General features: G+C 49.8%; 1 protein-coding gene across 4 annotated transcripts in view; it reads right to left on the reverse strand.

Moving 5' to 3' along the window:
* Positions 1–14297: 14297 nt before the first annotated feature.
* Positions 14298–24667, reverse strand: part of Cyth1 (cytohesin 1) — a 95005-nt gene continuing 84635 nt past the window's right edge. For all 4 annotated transcript variants that reach the window (XM_063242192.1, XM_013147110.3, XM_063242194.1 and 1 more), the window contains exons 11-13: positions 17470–17541; positions 16728–16882; positions 14298–16097 (exon numbers count right to left, since the gene is read on the reverse strand). In XM_063242192.1, the coding sequence (XP_063098262.1) occupies positions 16019–16097; positions 16728–16882; positions 17470–17541 (306 nt within the window). In that variant the 3' untranslated portion in view covers positions 14298–16018. The remainder of the gene's footprint in view (positions 16098–16727; positions 16883–17469; positions 17542–24667) is intronic.

Consider the following 24667-nt stretch of genomic DNA (forward strand, 5'->3'; position numbering starts at 1 on the left):
GGGGCTTGTTCTGGGAACCTGGAGCCTCAGGCCGAGCTGACTGAAGGAGCTGACTGCCTGGAGTCTCGGATTCATGGAAGGAAGTGAGGCTGTTTCCTGATCCTGTCTCGAAGGACACGGGACACCGGGACGCAGAAAATCAAGAGCTAGTGATCACTGAGGACCCTCGGCCGGGGAGGGGAAAGCATTATGCTTCTGAAGTCAGACAAGGGAGGGGTTTGGAGGACAAGGTCTCAGACCATGGAGATAAACGTGGCCTGAGTATCGCTCAGAGGTGGAGGGGGTGACAGTAACCGCCCCTCCTGCAAAGCTGCAGTAAGCATGCAGATCTGAGCAACAGCAGTCAGCAAACACCCACGTTTCTCCAAAATAAGACCTAACCAGAAAATAAGCAGCCCTGAAAACTAGAGGTCAAAAATGCGAGCCCCAGAACCTTCCCTTAGCTGCCATTATGGAGGAGCCACTGGGCCAGAGGACAGCAAGGTACCTGCAACCTTCTGTAAGCCTCTGGTCATTACCATGGTAACAAGTGCTGATTTTCTGATTAGGTCTTATTTTTGGGAAAACAGTAGCTAACAAATTTAGAGGTACATCTGAAGTTTCAGAGGAAAATCCTTAAGTCTCAGTTAGAATCCTCCTGGGAAGCCCAAGTGACCTGAGAACTGCTGATTGCATTTTTCCCCCTGCTGGGGCACATATTAGGGTGACAGCCTAGAGGGGCAGAGCCTCTGGAACACACACCTGCAGCCTCCTGGCTACAGAGATGTACCCCTTTTATTCCTTCTGCACTCTTCAATCCAGACGAAATATTTCTAATCTGATCTCCAAGAAATCTTTGCTTACACCAAAGCTCATGGAGATATTCTTCTGGGCTTCCTTTTAGAAACTTTGTAGTTTTAGGTTTGGGATTAAATCTATAATTCATTTCAAGGTAATTTTTGTATAGGCAACCAGGCAGAACTGGAGATTCTTGTAGCTCTATTTCCGTATCCAGCTGTTCCTGTATTAGCTGCTGAAAAGGCTTACCTGCCTGGGCTTAAAGTGCCTGCAAACAAAACGTGCCTCCCAGTCTGAGCCCCAGCAGCTTTAGCTTGGGTGTTTCCTGCTCTCAAAACCCTCGGGCTGATGCTGCCTGTGCTCCGGAGCCTGAAGCCATTTGCCTCTTTTCTTTGTCCATTTGTTTGTTTCCCAGCAGAAACTCAGCCCCAGAACTGGCTATTCTCTTGCAGCTGGAAGCAGAAGTCCTTAAAGCTCTTACTCGGCTGTAGGCACAAGTTTTCTGGAAGCAGGGCTGGCTTAGCACAGGTGTGGGCTGCGGGCCGAGCACCTGCACAGCCTCCCTTGGATGGCAGTAATGTCCTGGCTCCCCACTCAACCCGTCTACCTGTACTGGGCACGCACAGCCAAGGCAGGACCAGCAGAGACAATGCCCCTGGCACACGCAGGCTTCATCTGCACAAATGATTCTTGCAATACTACCTCCTCTCCATCCTAACCAGAAGTTTACAGATGAATCAGGCCATATTCTTTATGCAGATTTCAGGACTCTTAACTTCATGGATAATTATATTTGCACAATAGTTTCTCGTGTGAAAGTCACCACAATAGTTCACTGTTGGAGAGCATTGAAGCTGAGTACACGTGCAGGGCTGTGGTGTGGCCTGGGCCTGATTGAACTGAGAACGAGGAGATGCCTCAGGGGGCAAGATAGGCCACAGCTGAAGCCTCTGGAGACTTCCTGGATAGTTTTCCTTATTAGCATCATCTGTTGCTCTGAGGGGTCCTTGAATCCCTCCCAAGATCCTGCTCAGGTTTCCTGCATTTTCCACTCAGCTCCTTGTTTGTTCTGATTAAATACGGGCTGCCCAGGGTTAGTCGGCTGGCCGGCTAGCAGTTACGAGCTCTGCCAAGGATTTCACTCTTCCTGTAGCCCTAACTATGTCCTGTGTCTCATTCCTTTGAGCCTTCAGTGTGCACCCGTTTGGGGGCTTGGGGGCCTAGGCACAGACCCAAACAGTCCAATTCAAAACAAAATTGTCCTTTGCTCCCTACCAAGGGTGCTTCTTCGCTCAAGCTTGGCACTGTACTGTGGCCGGCAAGGCTGACAGGCAGGATGTCTCAGCATGCGCACTATGTTGGCCAGGTAATGCGCAGCAGCCTCTTCCTCTGGGCATCCAGAGTTTATTTAGCAAATGGTTCCAGCAAAGGAGCCAAGAGCAAGACCCTGAAACCGTGTACAGCCAAGGTGTTTCTCTGCATGAGAGAAACAGTGCCATTGCCAGACAGGGCCAGGGCCAGCCTCCGGGGAGCTGGAGGGGTCCCACATTCTGCGCCTGTCTTCTCTCTTCCCAGTACATATGTCCACACCTAGTGATCATATTCATCGGAGGGAATCTGCACCTTCCGTAATGTCCTAATTCTTCTTCCCCGTTCCCCTCCCTCCCTCCCCATTTATACAACCTTTGTTTCCATTTTTCCTTCCCTCCCCACCCGTTCCCCTTCCCATTTGAATGCATTCTTCCTACTACCAAAAGCTGTTCTCCATTTTCCCCTTAGAGTTTCTCATACAAGAGAAACCCTTCATATTTAACCTTATGCGTCTGGTTGATTTCACTGAACCTGGAGGCCCAAGGTGCCCTCATTTTTTGATGGTGGTTGTCTTTCAATGGCTCTTCAGAAGTTTCCCTGTGTCTAAGAGTCTGTATTGTACCTCTTTCTCCTCTGTTTTTATTTTTGTTTGCTTTATTTGTTTTGGTCTTTTTGAAACAGGGTTGTGCTGTGCGCTTCAGGCTGGCCTTGAGCTCACTTTGTAGCCCCGGCTGGTCTTGAACTTGCAGTGATCCTCCTGCCTCAGCCTCCCCGAGTGTTTGGATTACCGGCATGGGCCACCATGCCTGTAATGCCATGGCATCCTGTCACATGCCTGGTCTTGGCAGCATCAGTCCATTCTTTTGAGTAGAATCCTTTACCAGCAGGTGCAATGGTCTCAACTCCTACTCAGAGTCGACTTACCAACAAAATCCATGCAGGAAGACACACAACCACTTTCCCTTTACCATCACGCACACTGTTGCGAGATTCCCTCCTTTCCAGGCCCCCGAGGGTCATGCTCCCAAGGACATGATGGAGCCATACCTGAAAGCCCTCACCCCAGGCATCTGCCTGCCGTCCAGCAACTGATCGGAGGGACGTATTGATAACTGAAAGTTGTGCTCAAAATACTGCATGCATGAGCACCGCTGCGAGAGCTGCAGAGGCCCACAAGGGCACGCGGTGCTCCCAAGACCCAGACGTGCCAGACCTTGCCGGCGGGCATTCTGCACGTTGCATGCAGTGGTCTGATGTGTCGGTGTACACATCTCAGCGTCTCTGTGTTGTTAGAGGCTCCAGGAACTCGGTGTCAGTTCTGTGTGTTCTGTGCAGGTCTGGCCAGTGGCAGAAATCTCAGCCAGTCCCCCAAAGCTGGCTTCTCCAAGGCTGGGTCCCTTCCTGGGCAAGGACACAGTCACACATGCTGGCATTGCCACCCCAAGTGCCTCCCCGGCACTCTCTGACAGAGTCCCACTCCCTCTGCCACCCATTCACACCCTGTGTCATTTCCTACTTCCCACTTGGCCCTTGTCGGTGAAGCCATCCCTACAACATTCACGACATTGAGGGTTCCAGAAGTTGGGTGCTGACTGTGCCATGTGGTCCTACCTGACCCAGACACGCCTGTCACCATCTCCTGTCACCCACGATTCTGCACATCAGCATGTGGAAAGCCTGGAGGCACCATGTTCTCATTTCCCCTAAGTATAAACCACTTGTTCAAAAAGATGTCACCTTATGTGTCCCACAGCAGGGCGGTCTGGATGCTCCAGCCTCCCTGACCACGGATACTTCAGGTACAGCTTAGCCCGGGCCCCAGATACTCTAGCACAGTGTGTTTTCTTTCTCATCGACACATACCAGTAAGACAATGATTTCATAACCTGTAATTCAGAGAAGGCTATTTATTATTCTCTTCTGAATCTTAAGTTCTTAATTAGAGAAAACCTCACAGCAAACAGGAGCTGAGCTTTGCATGTGTGTGTGTGTGTGTGTGTGTGTGTGTGTGTGTGTGTGTGTACATGGCAGAAAAGAGTCTGCAGAATTAAAAGGATGAATAAACTCTTCCTATTCAGCTGACCACACTCACACTGGCTGGAATTCTGGCTTGTGCCATCCTTTCTTTCAACAGAATTATGAAGCCAAGTCTTGAAACTTTCCTTCCAGATTTAGGAGACCCTAGTCAATGTTTGCAGAATGAATAACTGAATGAAGAGGCTCAGCCAAGAGCAGTTGGAACAACTTTGTATAAAAGTTTGAGCATCCAGGTGTGGTGATGCATGCCTATATTCCTATCCCTCTGTGAGACCGAGGCAGGAAACTCGCAAGTTCAAATCCCACCTGGACAATTTAGCAAGATGCTGTCTTGAAATTAAAAAAATTAACAAGTGTTGAGGGTCTAGCTTAGTGTGAAGGTCCTAGGTTCAATCCCTGATACCACAAAATAAAATAAAACCATAAGAAGAGAGGAAGAAACCAAAGCATTCCAGATTCTGCCCCCGGAATCAGCCCTGAGGCAGAAGAAAGCTGCAATTCAGCCCTCGGACTAATTAATTCAACTCTGACAAGTGCGTGCAGACATAAAAAGAAACAGTCGAAAATTCAATCCTAAAAAAGTGATATGGAGGAGAAGGTTTTAAAGCCGGTATTCAGAGGCCGGTGCACAGGCATGCCTACCTGTACTATTCTCGCATCTCTCACGTGAGTTGAAAATATCTCGAAATAAAATGTTTTGCAACTGTTGAGTGGCACAGCAGACTGATTGACACAGTGCCGGTGGGAGCATCCTTGCAGGAGCCTCAAAGAGAGGACAGCTCGGATGGGGGTCAAGATCTGTCTCAGGAAGGCCCGGCATGTGATAGTGATCAGGACCTTCCTATGGGCAGCCAGAGAAGTCAGTGCTGGGGGGTGGGGGGAGGAGGCCCGGCTGGGGAGACAGATGCCCAGGCACCCTGCCATCTGCCAACTGGAGGGCAGTGGCCAGGACCTTGCCTCGGGCTCCTGACTCCAAACACCTGGCTCTGGGAAGCAACGTGGTGGCCCAGCCTGGACCCAGTACAGAGTGCCTGGCACTGGGCCCAGAGGCTGTGCCCAGCAGGTCCGACCTGGTAGATGAAATACCACAGAAAAGGGCGCCACACGTGGCTCCCTCAGAAGCCCCCAGCGATCCCAAGGTGGCGTGAATAACCGTGGGGAGGGTGGTATTTGGGGACATCAGTGACAAGAGACAGCCTTGCTCCAGCACAGCCAGGGCCGAGGAGCTCCCGCTGCAAGTCTCATCCTGTCACGGGCTCAGGGGGAGTTCCTGGGGTAGCAAGGCCTTTCCCCACGAGAGCTCTTTCCACGCTGATTGAAAGTTGGGACACTTGTCATTTTAACGTTAGAGGGGAAAGTGACAACAGGGTAACACTGGGGGTTCCGGGTAATAGGAATGTTACCCAGATATTACCCTCTTATATTCTTAAAATTCCAAATGATAATTATGGTGAGGTTGGCAGGAAATGGTTCCCTGGCCTCGCGTGTGTCCTAACCCCTGGAGCTAGTAGCTATGTCCCATCTCAGAGTCAGGGAATTTCAGGTGCAGCTGGGATGAGGGCCAACCTGGAATGCACTATGGTTGGACAGTGTTGCCTTAGGCTTGGTGTCCAGCCTGCGGTGTCGGTGGAAGGTGGTGGGACCTTTGAGAGGTGGGGCCAAGTGTAAGGGAGTTAAGTCCCCGGGGATGGCATTCAAAGGGCCTTTCCTCTGTTTCCTTCCCACTGCTCTAAGGAGAACAGCCTCTTCTACCACGGGCTCCCGCCACCATGCCCTACCTCACCCTACGATGCAAAGCAACAGAGCCAACCAATCACGGACTGAGACCTCTGAAACCGTAAGCCAAAATAACCCTTTCCTCTTTATAAACTGTTTCTCTCTGGTATTTTGTCATAGTGACAGAATGAGATCTAACACAGCCACTCACCTGACCTCAAAATTTAAAGGGAGAGAAAAAGTATAGGGAGATTACCAGGGTAATACAGCCCAGAAAGATGGTAAGGTCCCTGCGCATGAAAGACCAGGACTGAGACAGAGACAAAGTCAGAGAGACGCCTGAAGATCAGCCAGTGCTACAGGGTCGGAAGATGCAGGGCTGGAAGAGAAGCCTTGAGCCAAGGGCACAGCCAGTGAGACTGGGAGAATCATGAGAAACTTTGAAGTAATTGGTCACAGCAGCCACAGGAAACTGATAGAAAGGGATGGAAACAGAGCTGTGGTTCGGCTGTTCATAGACATTCTTCAGCCTGGGGTTCTTCTGGACTCAGCCGTAGAACACAAACTGGAGGGACGTCATTAGCTGTCATTGCTTGGAAAACGTAACGAGGCTGATTACACAACATACAGCACCGAAATCCACCTGTCGGCCTCGCCTGTTCCAGGTTTGGGACCGGTTCCCTGGGCAGAGAGCTTTAAACACAGGACTGAGCTTCGCTACGGAACACTGGGATGCGGTTACTTCAGCCTGCTTGTATGTCAGCCCAGGATCAAGGAAATGAAAGGTCTCCTAATTCCCCAGGTGACCCGGAGTTCCAGTGTGAAGGGCCACCTGGCCTGTGAGTGCCTATGTGTTTCTGGGTGACAACTCTTCGAATGGGCTTTGCTGAGACCGTGTAGGGGCTGAGTGGCCACTGGTCTGTCCTCACCCTAAGGAGACAGGAGGGCCTGTGTTGGGAGTGGTGCCCGGCACGTGGCAGGAGCTTGGACTCCATCCTCTTCCTCCTGGGTCTGGCAGAATACAGCCGACATACAGAAGCCCGAGGTCATGGAACAGGTGATATTCAAAGTTCAGAAGCACAGAGGAGGAGGTGTTACAGTTTGTGTCTGCATGGCCCCCGAGCCTCATGCAGTCATGGAGGTGGCTGAATCTGGCCCTTGTGACTGGTTCCTTGTTGGATTGGTGCTGGGATTGGCGGTGTGAGTGCTGCACTGGCCCAGGACTGGGTAACCGGCCTACAATGTAGGGGACGGAAAGAGGCATGCATGTCCCTTCTCCTTTGTCCTTCTTGTTCTTGTCACTTGCAGCTGCCATGAATGGCTGCCCCTCAGCCACGCCACCCTGCCTTGGAGCAGGACTGAATATGAATGAAACCTCCGAAAACTGTGAGCTAAATAAACCTATCCTTGCCCAATTTTGGGTGTCAGGTATTTTTTCTCAACAATGAGAAAAAAGTAACCAAGAGGAGCTGGGTGTGTGTCACATGCTTATAATCCCAGCACTTGGGAGACTGAGGTGGAGGATCTTTGCAAGTTTGAGACCAACTTGGGCTACAAAGATAGCTCAAGGCCAGATTGAACTGCACCACAAGACCCTGTCTCAGACAAAAAAAAGAGGAACCAAGACAGGGGTTTAGTGTCTTTGCAGAGTTAGTAGTTTGGCTCAATCTGAGGGCACAGAATCATGAGTGGCTGTCAAGGGCACCTGGGCACTCTGGGGAGGCAAGGAAAAGGGGTGTCGGGGGGTCCAGTGCCTCCACACAGTCACTGAGACTCATGTCATCGACCCCCTCTCCAGGACCCTCCCAGGCTCTCTGTCAGCTGGCCTGACTTGGGTGGGGCCCCTCTGAGGGTTCCATGGGGTATGATCAGCGCACAGCTCCCGAGAGCTCTGCGAAGCACAGCCGCCCTCCCTCTGGGGGACGGGGCCTGGCACATGGCAGAACAATGTTGGTGGCCATCACAGATGGTGCCTGGAGCTCCAGGTGTTGCCACTACACGAGAAGACTCTTGGGCCGGGGCCCTCTGCTCCCCGTCTAAGGCCTTCAGAGGCAAGGCCCCCCAAGAGACTGAAACCTGAGCGATTACTGGTTTGATGAGCCCTGCAGAGCTTCCAGGTCAGCCTTTGGCCTGGCCCTGGGCAGGGGCTGGGTCTCTGGGATCACCAGACCCTCGACCCTTCGATTCTCCACTTGTACCACCGGCCTGAGACAAAGGGGGACTGAAGATTATGGGGGAGCGGGGCAGGGAGGAAGTTAACATCAGGGCCAAGGGAGAAGAAGAAGGAAATGGTCATCAGAAAGATGCACTGCTCTTTAAAATAAAAAATTTAAGAAAAGAAAAAAGAAAGTTAAGCTGTTACTCTCTGTCTTAGCCTTTGGCCACGTTAGACTTCCATCATAAAGTCCAGTAACTCAGACTCCGGCAGAAGGCTTCCAGAGACCAGGGGGCCTGAGGTCCTGGGGGGGCCAGCAAAGAGTGGGCCCAAGGCATGAAAGGAACACCATTTCCCCAGGTACGGCCTGCCCAGGAACATGCAGGTTGGGAAACACCACACCCCTGAAGCACACAGGAGCAGGAAGCCACGAGGCACCCTGCAGGCAGTGTGGCCAGGCCACGCATCCTGAGGCTATTGGAGGAACACCTGTGCCCTTTTAGCAGAAAGCTGGCTTTCCAAAGTCAGTGGGGAGCACTACACATTCTCTCACGGAATAAAGAAAATAGAAGAAAATCCACCTGCCCATGAGACCCTGTGAGTCATGGGAAGCTACCCCAGGTATCCAGACACAGAGGCCAGGACAGCAGGGCCGGGCAGCAGAGCCCAGGAGCCCTGCCGCAGGGACTCATCGCCAGGCAGGTCCCGGAGACTCTTCCACAGTGCCTTCAGGACCTGGAAGTGCCCTGCAGGCCTGGGTTCGGGAGAAGCACACGGTGGATAAGGGCCACAAAGAGACTTCTCGCTTTGGAGTCAGACTTGGGTGTGAATCTGCCTCCACCCTAGAGTCCCATACTGGCACTAACCCCTTCCTGTCTCAGCTTCCTGGGGACGGCCAGCTGCATGTCATGGGGATGCTGAGGGGATTAAGGGTGAGAAAAGGAAGGAAAAGATGCTGGGACACAGGAACTCTCTAAGTTGCTGCTGTGTCTTGCTTTAGATTAGAAAGAAGTGCGGATGCTCGGCCTAGGACTCACAGGCTTCCCTCCAACAGGACACTGCTCATGGCAGTGAAGAAAGGCCCGGTCACCCACATGACTCTCTCTGTCATGTGTCTAAGTCATTCTCTCCTGCAGTCACAGTGGCTTCCAGGAGCTACAGATCAATCAATCAACAGATATTTTGTGACGATTTGCCCCTTCCTTCCCTGCCAGGCAGCACCACTTCCTACCCTTGACAAAGCTCCCTGTGCCCCGCCCGAGATGAAGAGCAAGTGGACCTCGGCTGGCCGAGATGCACAGCTCCTGGTCCACCCTTCGCCTCTGGTCCTCCCCTGAATGACCGGAGTCCATCACCAGCCAGCTGCTTCTCTCCTTGATGGGTCCATACGAGTTCCTTTTCAACTTTACCACTGCCTTTTTCTTCTTGGTCTTTTGGGGTGAATGCTGTCCTGGTCTATTAGTGACACAGCCATGACACAGACACTGTCATAAAGACACAGGAGAAACTGCTGGGCCTTCACCCTGTTACTGAGAAAGGATTTGTTTTATTCTGAGGGAGCCAAAGACTTACAAGTGGTTTTTGCTAAAAGCTATGGTTCTTCGCTTGGGCCCAGGGGAGGTTACAACAGTGACCACCCTCTTGTCCACTTTATTTCCTCCAAGTGCTGGGTGTAAGTAGGGTAAGTCCACTTCATCCCCTTGCAGGACTGAGCACATCCAGGCAAGCAGAGCTGAAGTCACGCTTGGGTCTCAGGCCCCTGCGCTCCGGTGTTGGGTCTGCAGTGTCCCTCCCAAGCCTCACAAGGCAGAAGCAGCAGGTTGCAGGATGTGACTGAGCTCCAGGGGCGTCACGGGGCAGGCCCTGGAAGTCGTGTCCCTCCTCAGCCCCTGGCTCCTGCCCTCACTGTCTGAGTCCCAGCTGTCTCAAAGTGAGCCGCTGTCCCTCCACTGTGCTGCCCTTAGCCTTGGAACCAGCAGCCACGATGGCAACTGAGAGCAAAATAAAACCTCTTCTCCATTAAGTTGTGGGTGTCAGATGTTTTGTCCCAGCCATGAGGACAGTGACCAGGGTAAGACAATCTGGTTGCTGGATTTACCACACCTAGCTCCAGAGCTCCTCCCTGGAGTGACGCCCCTATCTCCAGCTGCTGTTTTAAACCAGTAACAGTGAACCCATAGAGACTGAGGGCACCCAAACCCAGATTTACCTCAGAGCGCCAGCAATGCAATGGAGCCTGCGTGCTGAGGTTTTGGCTTATAAAAACAACACATACATTAACATCTTCTGTCTTAAAAGAAAACAACTGGCGTGCCATAGGTTCCCACCACTGGCCTAAACCTACAGCCACCTAGTCCCAGAAAAAGCAGAGCCCCCCAGGACTGAGACTGCCCCAAGTGGTGACAATCAGTTCATGAGAACAGAATACTCCTCAAGCTGGGAGGACCCCAGTGCTGCCACACCAAGACTGAGATAAGGGTCAACAGGACCCCACCCTGCTGTGCGCCTGAAAGCGTGGTCACCATTCTGAACAGGCCAGTCCAATGGCCTCCTTTGTACCTGTGCAGCTTTCAGTTCCCCAACGTGGGCCTTTTCCCTACCTTCTCTGACTTTCCCTTAAGAGCCCTGCTTCCCTTTATTTTCTCTTACTTTCCCATTAAAACTCTTGCCTCTGAACTAATACTGCTGTTTTAATTTCTGCTCCCATTAAAGCAAGGACCCATGGTAACTGGTGATGTCCCGACCCTAGGAGCTCGGGCTCCGGTCTAAGACTCCGGTAACGAAAGTTTAAGCAGCCGAGCCTGAAGCAGGCGCGTGGCAAACACAGGTACGCACAGCTGAGTCCACACAAGGCGCTAGGCCAAGAGGAGAGAACTGGTTTCAGAAAGGTCACGTGCTGAGATGCAGAGGACCAGAGGGAGGGAGGGAAGGATCCCAGCCCCAGCTGTGACTGTGTCACCTATTCCCGAACCCCTCACGGGTCAGGACGGTCTGCTCCCATTTGTGTAACAATCTGTGCGTTCACGGAAGCTCAAGTCTGTAGAGGTCCTTCCTGCAGCAAGTCACTGCAGATAACCAGGTTAGGAAACTTGGGGGAGGGGGCAGGCAGGGGAACCCCACTCCTCACTCCTGAAATAATGGCCCCGGGCCAAAGGTCCTGCCTCTTTATACTGTCACTCCAGCAACCAAACTTCAACATGAAGATTAAGAAATTTCCAAGCCACAGTCAAATGCTCTAAAGGACATGTTTTAAAAAACCCAAAACAGTGTAAGTTTTCAATTGTGATGAAGTCAAATTTATCTGTTTTTTGGTTTTCACATGAGGCTCCTGGCTCATCATTTTGAGCTCTTTTGTCTGACAGTAGTAGGACAAGATTGTGAGGACCCGGCCCTCATTCTAGAGGGGTGCTGCCCACCCTCTACAGGGAGCCATGCTGCCCAGAGGGGCCACGCCTGCCAAGCAGACAGGCCGGCCAGCTCCCCGCCCAGACTATCTCTCGGGGACACTGCGGCACACAGGGTTCTCTTTATCTTACCTTCGTGACATCCTTTATATTGTCCTGGTATGTCACCCAAGTTCTGCAGCTGCTTGAGCAAGTTAACTGTACTTGACAAGAGGTTGTGGAGCCCCAGTTTATACCAGTTGGTCAAAGCACGGGTAAAAACCACTTAGGGCTTTCTGCAGGAATCAATGAAGTGGGGGTGGCAGTCTTGGGGACTAAGCTGACAATCTGACACCACCAGGATCCGAGGACACGCAGCCGGTACCCACCAGGGAACCGTTGGCACCGAGTGTGAGAGACCCCGGGGCATCTGGCATCACAAGCACCTGTGTGTACGAGGGGAAACTGAGTCTGGCTTGGTTTTCCTTCTATATCCTAGGGTGTCATACTTAACAACTTGGCTGTAGCTTTTATAATGTTTTTGAGAGGTCTTTGAGATGCTTTTTATAGATGAGTCTAACTTCATTCTTTTGCACATGGATATAAATACAGTCCAACTTAATATAAAGATATTCCAACACAGTACTGTTCTTACCTCCACCCGACTGCCTTGGCACCATCTGAAATCAGCTGCATATAAATGTATGGGGTTTTCCTGAACTCTCAATGGATTCTCCAGCTGGTCTGTTATGTTCACCCTTCTGCCAGCACCAGTCTTTTTTTAAAGGTACTTTATTACTTCGTGTTCGAAGCCCCTGCAGTTTACAATCATCTTGGAGAGTGGTCAGAGGTACACACCCGGCTTGTTTCTTTTTTTAATCTCCTTACCCTTCCCTCCCTCCTCCATTTTTCATTCTTGTTCATGTTACGGTATGTTTAATCAGTTGAGGTTGTTAGGTTCCTGTGCATGGCACATCCTTATTTGCTATTTATTTCCCTGCCCCTCCTCCTCACTCCCCTGCCCTGTCCTACGTCCCTGTTGCAAGAGCTCTCTCCATGCTTACTTCACTCAGCCATCTATTTCCCAGGCGCATCCATTTCCCTCCAAATGCCTCACACATGTCATTCTTCACAGCAGAGCAGTGTCCCATTACATAGATACCAAATTTTCTCCTCACAGCCATCCGTCAGTGGGAAGACAGGCTGCTTCCAGGAGGAAGCTATCACACAGTGCGCTGTTGCGGACACTGGTATGCCTGGACTGCTGTGGTACGATGTCTTAAACTCTGGGGAAGACATGAACAGGGACCCCCGAGGCATGTGGAATTTCTACTGTATTTTCAGGAACCTCCATACTGATTTCCATAATGGTTGCACCAGTTTACCTTCTCACTAACAGTGAAGGAGGGCTCTAGGGGCTGGGGATTTAGCTCAGTGGCAAGCAGGCGGTTGTGAGATCCCCGGTACCGGAAAAAAGAAAGAAAAAAATTTTTAAAAAACCCAAAAAACAAAAGCAGTGAAGGAGGGCTCTTTCTCACCACAGCCTCGCCAGCACTTGCTCCCATCTGATTTCCTAGTGAGTGTCATTCTTTTTGGAGTAAGACAGAAACTTAGCATTGTTTTAATTTGTATTTTTCTGAGGGCCAGAGATGTTGAGCTTAAGAGTCCCCATCATTGTGAATTGCAAAACTGGAAGATGTAAGTCTTCTGATTTTGGTTTTTACTATTCCTGGTCCCTTACATTTCCATGTGAACTTTAAGATAAGCTTTTCATTTCCTTAAAAAAAGGCAGCTGGAATTTTAATAAGGACTGTCTTGAATTTGTAGATAAATTCGATGAGTACTGTTATCTGAATATTAAGTCCTGTAACCCATGAATCTGAGATCTTTATGTCTTCTTTAATGTCTTTAGTATAAAAGCTTTATACATTAAGGAAACATCCCTATTTTATTATTTCTAATGCTAATAAAAATTGAACTGTTTTCTTAATTTCTTTTTTGGATTGTTCACAGCTAATGCACTGAAAACAGCTGTCTTTTATAGATTTATCTTATGTCCTATAATCTTACTGAATTAATCTGCTCTAGTAGTCTTTTTGTAGATTCCTCAGGATTTCCTGTCTACATGGTCCTATCACCTGCAAGGCACCTGGCCTCTCGTTTCCCATCTGCTGTCTCCTGCTCCTCCTGCTGCTGTGTCCCGATGCAAACCTCTGGTGTAGCGCTGCAGAGCAGCGGTAAGAGCACATACCTTTCTCTTGCTCCTGACAAAAGAGCAACTTGGGGAGTCATTCCTTAAACAAAACTTGAATATTTTCAGAGCTTGATTGAAAGGAATCAAAGGCACCAGAGAGGGACTCACCTGACAGAGGCAGAGCTAAGACAGGCAGGCAGAAACAAGGTTGCTGCTTTGGGAGACGGAAGGACACAAAGCAGAGTACAGAGTAAGCTGGGCCCGAACGTGGGCAGCTGCTCCTCACCTCTCCTGGCAAATGCAGAGACGAGCCCAGCTGATGAAAAGTCTGCCCAAAGAGTGGGTCCAGACCTGGCTCTTTACTCCAGGAAGCATCCCCAAGGACCTGCTCCTGCCCAGAGCTCTCCCTCTGTACCCTGTCCTGCACATGCCCTGGCACATGTGGGCATCTCTGAAGGGTGAAATATGCTGAAAACACATAGTGACTGAGGCACATTTCTTGATCTTGATGCTGAGTGTCTGACACTCATTTCTTCCTGGAAAGGCAGGAGGAGGGAGACGAAGCCAACTCTTTCACTTGCTCTGTCCTGAAGAGAGGACAAGACCTCCCGCCATCACGGCTGCGCCTGAGACAGGAGTGACAAACTCTGCCTCACTGCACAGCTAGCGGCCCCTGTCCCCTGTGGGAGCCCCCTGAGAAAACAGCCACTGCAGACAACAAAAGTGGTTTGGGCAGAGTTGGAGTTTATTTGCTGCAGTTCCTTGGTGCTAGTTTACAAGGCAAAAACGAACGAACAGAAACAATTGGAATAGTAATTATAATTTTTTTAAAAACCCTGTCAGCAACTTTCAGTTATTTCTTTATATTCTATATTTTGACAAAAAAAATTTTTAAAACAAATACAAAATAATCTAAAAGCAAAACTATACATGGATTATTTACACCTCTGATAAATAGACAAATACTGATCCAGGTGCCTCTGTCCAGGAAACACCAGTGAGAACCAGCGCGAGGGCCTGGGCCTCCAAAGGAGCTCAGGCTGGCGCTGCTCTGGTTCTCTGCTGGAAAGCTCGGGTTTCCAGCCCAGACCCACTTCCACCACCTTCACAAGCTCAGGGTGAAGGCTTGAAGCCACGCCAGGAGGGAGCTATGGGAAGGGGCCAGATGCCACCCTCCCCTGCCTCCCACCCTTTTGCAAAGCTATTTCCAGAGATGCTCCCTAGCCTATGGCATCAGAGGAGCCAGTCCACACCACCACAGGACCAGGCTCCTGCGCACTGACCTGGACATTAGAGGGTGTGCCGAGGTCCAGCCACCACCTGCTCTGCCTGGCCATGTGGCAGGAGCTGCCCTTGAGAGTCCCTGAGAGAACAGCAGAACACTGCGTTTCATGGCTCCCTTCACACCGTACAGGAGGGGCGGCCCACTCACACACACGCTGCAGGGGAGAGGAGGGGGAGCAACCGACCTCCCACTCCACTGCCCCTGCTGAGCAGACCAGGCCCTGCCCTCCGGAGGCCACCACACAGCGCACCAGAGGAGCCCTCTTAGGGCCATTTTGAGGCAGAAAAGGCTGAAGCCCCACAGGAATCAGGTAAGACCTCCTTCCTCTAGAACGAGGAGTAGAGTTTGGGGATGAGACAGAAAAACCAGATAGGAACCAGTGAGGTCACCCCAGAACCTGTTGGGATAACCTCCTCACAGTTTTGGTTATTAGGTATTTAGCTCAAGGAAAATGCTGACTTTCTATTTAAAGCCCAGCAAAACCTGGGTTCTGAGGGAGACAGACGCCGGAAGTGTCCAGTGAGTCCCCTCCGCTGCTCTCCCGGAGGCCCACAGGCACTTGGGCGGGAGCTGCCTGTACCACCCACTGCAGAGCCTCCCTACACTGCTGCATGGTACCAGCCCTCTTTCGCCCAGAGGGGCTGCTAGGCAGCACTCCTGGCAGGTGGCAGCTGGCCCTGACAGGAGGAGCCACAGCAGCCTGGGAGCCCTTCTCCATGGGGGTCTCCAAACAGGCAGGGCAGCTTCTTTTTAGAAAACAAAAATAGATCTTTACAGTACGTGGCTTCGCTTCCTTTCCGCCTCTCCTCTTACCGTACAAGCACACAGCCAGTGAGTGTACGCAGTGCAGGGAGGAAGGCTCCACGCAGGAGGTGACCGAGAGGTACACAGGGCTCGCCCGGCTCTGCCGCAGCCCCGCTGAGCAGACGAGTACAGCTGCCCCGGGTCGGGAGCTCCACTCACGCTGGAGGGAAAGGCCGAGAGCCTGTGCTTGCAGGCGTCAGTCCCCTGCCAGTGACAACTGCCCACCCTTTCTCCCCGGAAGAAAAATGCAAAAGCTGAAGCTCATCTCTAGAACTCAGGCAGGGCCGGCTGAGGACGCCTCTGCCCTGCAGTGCTCATCCGTGGGTGCAGGAGAAAGCCGCAGCGCTGCAGGTTGCTCAGTGTCTCTTCGTGGAAGAGACCTTCTTTTTCCGTGCTGCAAGCATCTCGTAGAAAGGGTCCCTGCTGATGGCTGCTCTGGAGCACAGAAAACGGGAGAAAACCAAACAAGTAAGGGACAGAACTAAGTCAGTGTCCTCAACCCTTGTTTCTACACGTGGCTGTCAAAGAGATGCACCAGACACAGGACAAGATGGGGCTTCTGCTCATTCCAACCTCACACCTATGTTTGATGCCAGCTCCATGTCCGCACAGCCAAGTTCTAATCCAGACCTTATCAGCACACTGTGGCAGCCCTGCTAGGCAAGCTGACTGGGCCCCCGTTCACCAGGGGTGAAGTCTCCACAGCTCTCAGGAAGCACCAAGGACAGGTGGTGAAAGCCTTGCCTCCTGACGTGGCCTGCTGAGGGAACTGCCTGGTTCCTGCCACAGCCGTCACCCAGGGAAGTTGCCAGAGGCCAGGCAGTGCACCAGCCTGCCTCCTGCACGAGCCTGCCTCGTCCGCTCGACAGGGCCAGAAACTGGATGCCCTTCCAAGGGAGACAGCAGCAAGGAGCTCCACACAGGGCAGCCTTCCAAATGCAAGCCCACGACTGGCAATTAGGCGGGGCTTCCCCTAGGGAGACACACAAGGGGCAAATCCCAACGCCAGGACTGCAGGTACAAGAGGAAGATGAGTCATGGTCGGGTGACATCCGCGTTACTTACTTAATGCATTTAATCCACTCTTCCTTCTCTTCAGGTGTAGGGGCTGAAATCCGGTACACGGTGTGGTTCCCTTCCACCACCCGCCCATCAGCCTCCGTCTTACAGGCTTTGATTACTTGGTCTTTATTGTCAGGGATGTAGAGCTCAAAGCAGTTCTGTGATTAAAAAGAAGACAGCGATGGACAGATCTTAGAAAGCTGCAGCAAAAGCAAATGGTAAAATTATTTCCCAGAAAGCTCTATTCTATCATAAAATCCAAGCAGTACATATTTTCCTATGGCACAGAGGAGCTGGAGGCCACCTGTAAGGAACAGGGCTCTCAGCACAGGCCAGCTAGCCAGCAGGAGTTAGGGCCACGCCTAAGGGACAGGAAATGGGCTGAATGCAGGGTCTCTGAAATCTGACCTAAAAACCTTACAGTAGTCCACACCAGGTGTCCCGTGGGTACAAATAACCAGTTCAGTCAGGAGTGGCCCTGCTGACACTGAAGGAGGGCCAATCTCTGTACCTCACCCAAGTGATACTGACGCAGCGGGACCCAGCAGAAGTTGGCTTGAACCCCAAAGATAATTTAAAGTTAGCCAAAACTGAAGGCATGAAAGTACTTTTCAAGCTGTGTTTTTCTTAAAAAGAAAAGTTGTTTATTCAAAAAAAAAAAAAGCGCAAAAACTTTGGTTTTTCAAAGGACTGCTGTCCCTCTCTCTTTTCCCACTCTCCTTTTCCTCTCAGCAGAAACACTCACTGGTTTTTTGGAGTCCTCCACCTCCCGGATGCTCAGGTTCTCCAGGGGTATGATCCCACGGGGCTCTTTATCCTGAGGGGCAGTGCAGACAGAAAGACCATTCAGGGTCACACTTGCTCTTGAGTCCTCCCTCTCTGCTGCCCCCATGCATGACAGTGGCTATCAGCCTCAGCCCACCTCCAGGATATACAGTGAGGACAGGGCCAAGGCTCTAGGGTGTCACAGAGTACGGAGGTCCAACAGGTTCCCTCACAGCCCTATGCCTCCAGCTGGGATGCATAAGCTCCCGGCCTATGCCTTCCTCCTGCTTCTTACCTGGCTCCTCCCTCTCAGCCTTGGTGCTGGCACCAGCAGCTCCTGGAAGCCTTTGCAGCCTCCACCTAGGTGCTCCTGCCCTGCCCCAATGCCGGGACCGCAGCCATGTCACACGACTTTACACTTCACTGCCTCCACTGACCCTCACTGCTGGACTGTGGTAGCCCTCACGGCAGCGCCTCCTGCCTCTGTGCTCATATGCAGAATGGAGCCCATACCAGGCTCGCCCTTGTCTGATCTCTTCATCGAGGCCCATCCTGGCCAAGGCCCCGCCACATCCATGACCACACCATGGCTTAACACTTTGCAAGTTTTCATACTTGATCAGAGTAACACATGCACAAAATCGACCAGTCCTACATGTTTCATAAAAGCAAGAAGTAAAATTTTAAGTCATTCCCTGGCTCCCATGGCAACTATTTTCAATCTTTAACTTTTCTCTGAATCTTAGGACACCATGACTGCTGCTGTGTGTGGCTGATTTTAGCTCCATCTCTGGCTATGAACTTGGTGTGGGCCTATTTCTGGCCATCATGCAAGCATTTGGTAAGCTTTTCAACCTGGAAACAGTTTTTATCTGGAGAAAGTCTATATAATTATTTTGGCAAGGTTCACCTACTCATTCTTATCTTCTCTAAAACATGTGGGGTCTCCTCAACCAGTTCTTGCGCTTTTTTTTTTTTTTTTTTGAATAAACAACTTTTCTTTTATTCCCCCCCCCCTTTTTTTTTGGTCTTTTGGGGAGATTTTTTGGAATTTTTTTTCTGGTGAGATGTGAGTCTAGCACCCTGTTGACTTCTGAGGGCTTTTTGGACTGTCCTGCTGCAGGGTGTGCTGGGGACCTGCTCCTCATTCCCAGCTACAGTGTGTCACCTCAGAGGCTGCAGAAGGGTCTTCGCAGTGTCGTGGGGCTTCCTTCCAATGAGGTCCCTCTCCTCCAGCTGTGCTGCTAGGGGTTAGCTCAGTGATCGAGTATGCTTAGCGGGCACCAGACCCAGAGCTCCACAGCCAGCACCACTCCTGGACCACTGTGGGCAGGAGGGTCCACTGCCTGCTGACAGGTGCTCCATTCATGCCCAGTACCCACCCACCTCCCCACCAGGACAGAGTCAACCAACAATAACTTGTGTGGCATATTTAACTTAAGAGCAACTACTATTTTGTAAAAACTAATATTTGCTCACTTTAAAGAACTTAAAATGAGGGGCTGGGGATTTAGCTCAGCGACATAAGTGCCTGCCTTGCAAGCAGACAGTCGTTAGTTCAGTCCCCAGTACCGATTAAAAGGAAAAAGACAAAAAAAAAAAGAACTTAAAATGCTGCAGAAAACAAAAAAGGTAGAAGTGTTTTACAGCACTCCACATCCAATCACTAATGAATTCCCACTGCTGACGGGGTCATTTTATGGGTACACAGAGGACAAGGATAGGTTTTAGGACAATGGGCTACTCCACATGGTACTGTCAGATACATTCCACCTCAGTGATACAGACTTTAAGAAAAAAATGAAACAATCTAAAAAATATTGAACATCAAAGTAAATTTTCTTTACCCTAAGAGATATTTTCTAAAATGATCATATTCGAAGTTTCTTTAAAACAGCTTATGAGAAACCTTAGGAGGCTTTAATTTTAACAGCTCTTTTTTTCTTTTTCTTTTGTAGATAGGGTCCCACTATGTAGCCAGGCTGGCTATATACTCATGGGGACCTTCCTGCCTTGGCCTCCTGAGTGCTGGGATTACAGGCGTGCGCAACCCAGCTCTGAAAGATAATATTCTTCACACCTCTCTTTCTTCTGGTTTCCTTTCCATGCTGCCCAGATGTGTACCACACAAATCCTGCCCTGCAGCAAATCCATACCGAGACAAATTTACCCCACATCTCAGTACAGCTCTGCATTAGCTCTCCATTTCAGTGTACGTTAGCATCTGTTTGATATTTAAGACTTTTTAAAAATTTAAGTATATTCAAGTGTCAGTTCTTCAAGCATATGTATTAGTTCTACAGTTAAACATAGTAAAGTTCTATTTTCAGTATGTTTTAGCACCAGTCCTGTATTTTGGTGTATTTTGGCACTGTCAGTGTATTTTAGTATTAGCTCTGTATTTACGTGTGTTTAAGAATTAGTTCGGGTGGTGGGCGGACAAGCTGAGCCGGGGCTCCAGGGTCAGCCACGAGGCAGGCAAGCAGGTAGGAAGAGGGTGGCCAAACTCTCCAGCAGGTGTGGGTGGCTTGAGTCCTCCATGCTGTCCCCCTGAGGCCTCCCAAGTCAAGGAGCAGGAGTAAGGAGATGTGACCCAGAGGGACATCAGCTCCATGTACCACATGGTCACAGGCGTGGCAGTGGAGACCACTCCCACCAGGTTCAAGTGAAAGCCTAGGATTGCGAAGTCAAAACTGGGAACAATGCAAACTGCCACCAGCAGTTGGGCACACAGCAGCCTAGGGTTAATTCACACAGCCGCGAGTCGCGGTCAGCCACTGACGGGCGGCAGCACTCAGAAAGGCCAACAGGGATTTACTGATGGAGTAAGCTCTGCGAGACACAAAGACTAAAGACAGCGGTTACAGCTTTCCTGCGTCTAGAAACTCATTAGATAAGAATGAATAATTAATTAGTTGTATGCACCTAAAAGCTAAAACTCGCTAAGGATCCACCACAATCCCAAAAATTACAATTTAAAACCAACCTTTCTCTCTCTTATGGAAAATTATTGTGGAAATTTCTGGAATGTCTGAATACTCCATATTTAAAGGAAAATGATGATATAATCAATCCATCTCACACGGCATCTACCGAGGAAGCGGCTCCTTTGTATGACAAGACCCCTCAGCACTGTGCCTGCCACGTAAGTGTTGAGGCACACATGCTGCTTTCAAAGTTACAATGGCACCAACGCCTAATTTCACAGAAAGCTAACCCTAGCACTCTGGGCAGCCAACGCAAGAAGATTGCAAAGAGAAGCCCGACTTGGCCACCTGAGGGACTCCGCATCTGCAAAGTGTCCGGGGAGTGTAGCTCAGTGTGAGATGTGGGGTTCAAGCTCTGCTACTGCAACAGCAAAAGACCAATTGACAGATGAAAGGATATAGAGACACTTAGACAAAGGTAGTAAGTAAACAGCCACTGATTTACCTAGTATAAGAGATGGGCCATAAGGTCTTCTTATTAAAGGGGGAATTCAGCTTGTAAACCTTAAGACTTCCTTTTTTCTTTTCTTGTTTTGGGGGTAAAGGGAGACGGTCTCACTATGTAGCCCAGGCTAGCCTCAAACTTGCAGTGATCTTCAGTCTCTGTCTCCAAGTGCTGGAATTACAGGCATGTGCCACTATGCCTGGTCCATGCCCTCCCTTCCTTGGCAACACGACCAAAGAAAACTTCCAACCATTAACAGACAACACAATCTAGTGACAGCCACTTGCCCTGCTAGAACCTGCCAACAGCAAACCTGCTGAGCTGCTTCTCTACTTTGCAAAGCTGCAGCCTCAGAACCGCAGGCAGGCAAGCAGCTCTGAGTGACTGAGGTAGCTGAATCCATCCAGGGGCCTCAGGCCAAGCTGTAGGAGCTGGTCAACTGTCACAAACGGCCCAAAACAGGTCTCCCCAGGAACAACCACCAGGTACCCAGAGCCACCAAGGAGCTTGGGGCAACTCTCACTAGGCTCAGCAACACCATCCCAGACTTGGGCATCAGACATACAGAAATACCAAAGAGCCCAGGAAAGGTTTCCCAAGGCTCAGATGCTAGTACTGAGAGCCAATAAGGCCAGGAAAGTTCTCAGGCCAGCCACCAGCCCCCCAGAAAAATCAAGGGTCTCCCTCTCCCGAAAAAATCTCTCTAGGCCCAACTACCAAGAGCACAAAGATGCCAGAGAACCCAGGGCAAGTCTCACCAGACCTGATCATTAAAAGCCCAGAGACAGCAAGAGGCCCATGCAAGTCCACCTGGACCCAGCCACTGCTCCTGGAAATCACTCAGTGGGAGTCTTGCAGAAGCCTGGCCCTGTAGATGGTATGGGCAGTCAAGCTTCGCTCTCTCATGGGGTCCCTGTGCCAGCTTTCCTGAGCAGCTAGCCTCTCTAGGATCCCTCTTTCCCAGCACCTGCAGGACCTAGACCTTCACCTGACAGAGCTTCATGATGGGAAGAGATACTATGGTAACATATTCTTAACTTGCCATCTGCTTTGAGGATCTTTGCAATGAAGTTTGGAACGTGTTCTTTTGACAGTGAACAGCTTTTCACCACGATATGGGTAGATGAGGAGATTCATGTCACATATCATCTAAACAAAAGGTTCTGAGCTCTTCATTCACATATTCCCTTGTGTACCAGAACATCCTGGAACACCCTACCCAAGAGAAGATAACTTCATCTCCTGCAGAGGCACGCACCCGTGGAGAGGACTCTGTCATGAATGCACACTCACTGTGCCATCTGCACTGAGCTACAGTATGGGATTCCCATGCCAGGAATGTATGTGTGTCAACCAAACTCTTAGCTCCTAAGTGTAACAGATGGATCACAATTAAATGTGGGCAGCATTCCTTCCCACCAGAACCCATGATGCTAGTGGAACTGTCACCTACACATTCAGACCACACCCAGAAATGATCCCATCTAATCTTTCAGATCCTGAGAGCTGTGAGCAGGCAGTGAAGAAAAGGAGGCAGAGCCCACCAGAGACTGTGGCGAGGAGCTTTGTCCAGGTTAGGTCGTTAGGACTCCGCTGTGCTACAGGGAGAGGAAGTTACATAAAAGTACTACTGTTTCAATTGAAAAAAAAAAATCGTATTTATACAATCAAACTTGTGAAAAAAGTTTGTCAGTAATGATGAGGATACTGACCGAGTACAAAGAGAAAAGCATGTTTTTTGTTTGTTTTTTTACTTTTCTCTTTTGGTCCCCTTCCCATTTTATTTTCTTCCTATTTAACAATAATTAAGAAAAAAACCCCACATCTTCTTTACCCATTCCTCGGTTGATAGGAATCTGGGCTGTTTCCAAGATTTGGCTATCATAAACTGTGCCGCTATATACATGTGCAAGTGTATGTCACTGTGGTATGATACTTTTAAATCTCCTGAGAAAATACCCGGAAAGTGGAATAGCTGATCAAATGGGAACTCCAGTCCTAGTTTTTTGAGGAATCTCCACACCGATTTCCACAGTGGTTGTACCAGTTGAGAGAAGCATATTTTGAAACAGGCCTGTAAATCCTCCTTTTCTTGCTGGTCTGCATTCTTGCTTTCAGACAGAAAGCGGACTGTTCGTGGCAGGGTATGTTAAGCAGTGGAGATCTACTGTTTCAAATGCATCAATGAGGAAAACTTCCCGAAGGACATGCTAGGTCTTACTCTGCAGAAGTCAGTTTAGCATTATCTTCATGAGGGATAACCTATAGAGATTTGAAACTGCACAACGTATTACTGGACTATCATACACGAAAGGAAGGGTTTCCAGCAGGAAGTATGATCAGCACATTCTGTGGTGCTCCTAGTTACACTGCCCATGAAGTGGTGAGGAGATGGTTATGGTTTCAGGGTGCCTGGCAGGCCTGTGGGGTACGGTTTGAGATGACAGCAGGAAGACTTCCATTTGATATTGTTGGGAGCACTGATAACGCTGATCAAAAACAAAAGATTATCTCTTACAGTTTATGTTGCAAAACCAAATTCACATACAGCATTCTCTGTCTACCAAAGTTCCAAGTGGGGCTGGGGCTTTAGCTCAGCGGCATAAGTGCCTGCCTGGCAAGCATGAGGTCATGAGTTTGATCCCCAGTACCAAAAAAAAAAGTTCCAAGTGTTCTGCAGAGTTTTTCAACAAGGACCCAAAGGAATGATTGGGCTGCCATTCTCAAAGAGGCTTGGCTGACATCAGGATACCTGGTCCATGTTTAAGTGGATCAGAGAGGCGAATGCTGGCCACCACTCCTCCGCTTCCTGGGCTTCTCCTTTGCTTCCTCCCTCCCTGGCTGGCTCTTCACTGGCAGGCCGTGCTCCTCAGGAAGGATCTGCAGCGCGCATTTCCCGTTCTTCCATGTGACAGTGCTGCTGGGTAAGCTGTGCTTTATTAGATGCTAACATGGCTCGACAAAGGCCCCTCTTCGTCCCTCCCTCTGGACTGGCAGACCCTGACCCACTACCCTCAGGCACGAAAGGCTGATGGATGCTTTTTCTCTCGCCCCTTGCTGCATACTCAGCAGGCTGACATGCAGGGCCACGCCTCTCTAAGGAGTCACCTAGGTGGCTGTTTTTCCCGAAACACTGCATTCTTGACTTGCAAATGCATGCATGTTGTTTTCTGGTTTTCTTTCCTTTCCATGAAATAATCTCATTGATTTATCACATCTTTGATCCTGCAGGTACCAATTATTGTGGTACAGATATTAATTTAATGACCTATCTGGTTAAGCCTCAATGTTTTTTTGGGCAGGATACAGCACACCTTGATTATACAGTACTGTAACTTTTGCCAATTGTACAGTACAGTACTGCAGTTTCATGTTGTTATACATTACAGTACTGTATATACAAATAAAAGCAATCATCAAGTTGGACTTTAACTGTTTCTTTGTTCTGAATATTATAAAGTACATACTATATACAGTCGCTCACTTAGTGATCAATCCAGCTAAGATCTAATCAAGGGACTGGAACTGAGGGGTTAAATGAGGAATGTATTGCAATTGTCTCCTTCATAGCTTTATTCTACTTTTTAAACATTTATCTTTTTCAGATACAATCTGGCTGAATTCGTCCTTCTGGGACAGAAACAGCATTGTCATCTAATGTGCTCTACTCTTTAAAGTTGTAATTTAACTAACTAGTAAGCTGCAATTCTATGGCCGTACAGTTACATCCGAAACAGGCAGGTTGA

This window comes from Cavia porcellus, unplaced genomic scaffold (assembly GCF_034190915.1).
Source record: "Cavia porcellus strain 051 isolate PalLab524CR breed Dunkin Hartley unplaced genomic scaffold, mCavPor4.1 scaffold_32, whole genome shotgun sequence".
Taxonomy (NCBI): Eukaryota; Metazoa; Chordata; class Mammalia; order Rodentia; family Caviidae; genus Cavia; species Cavia porcellus.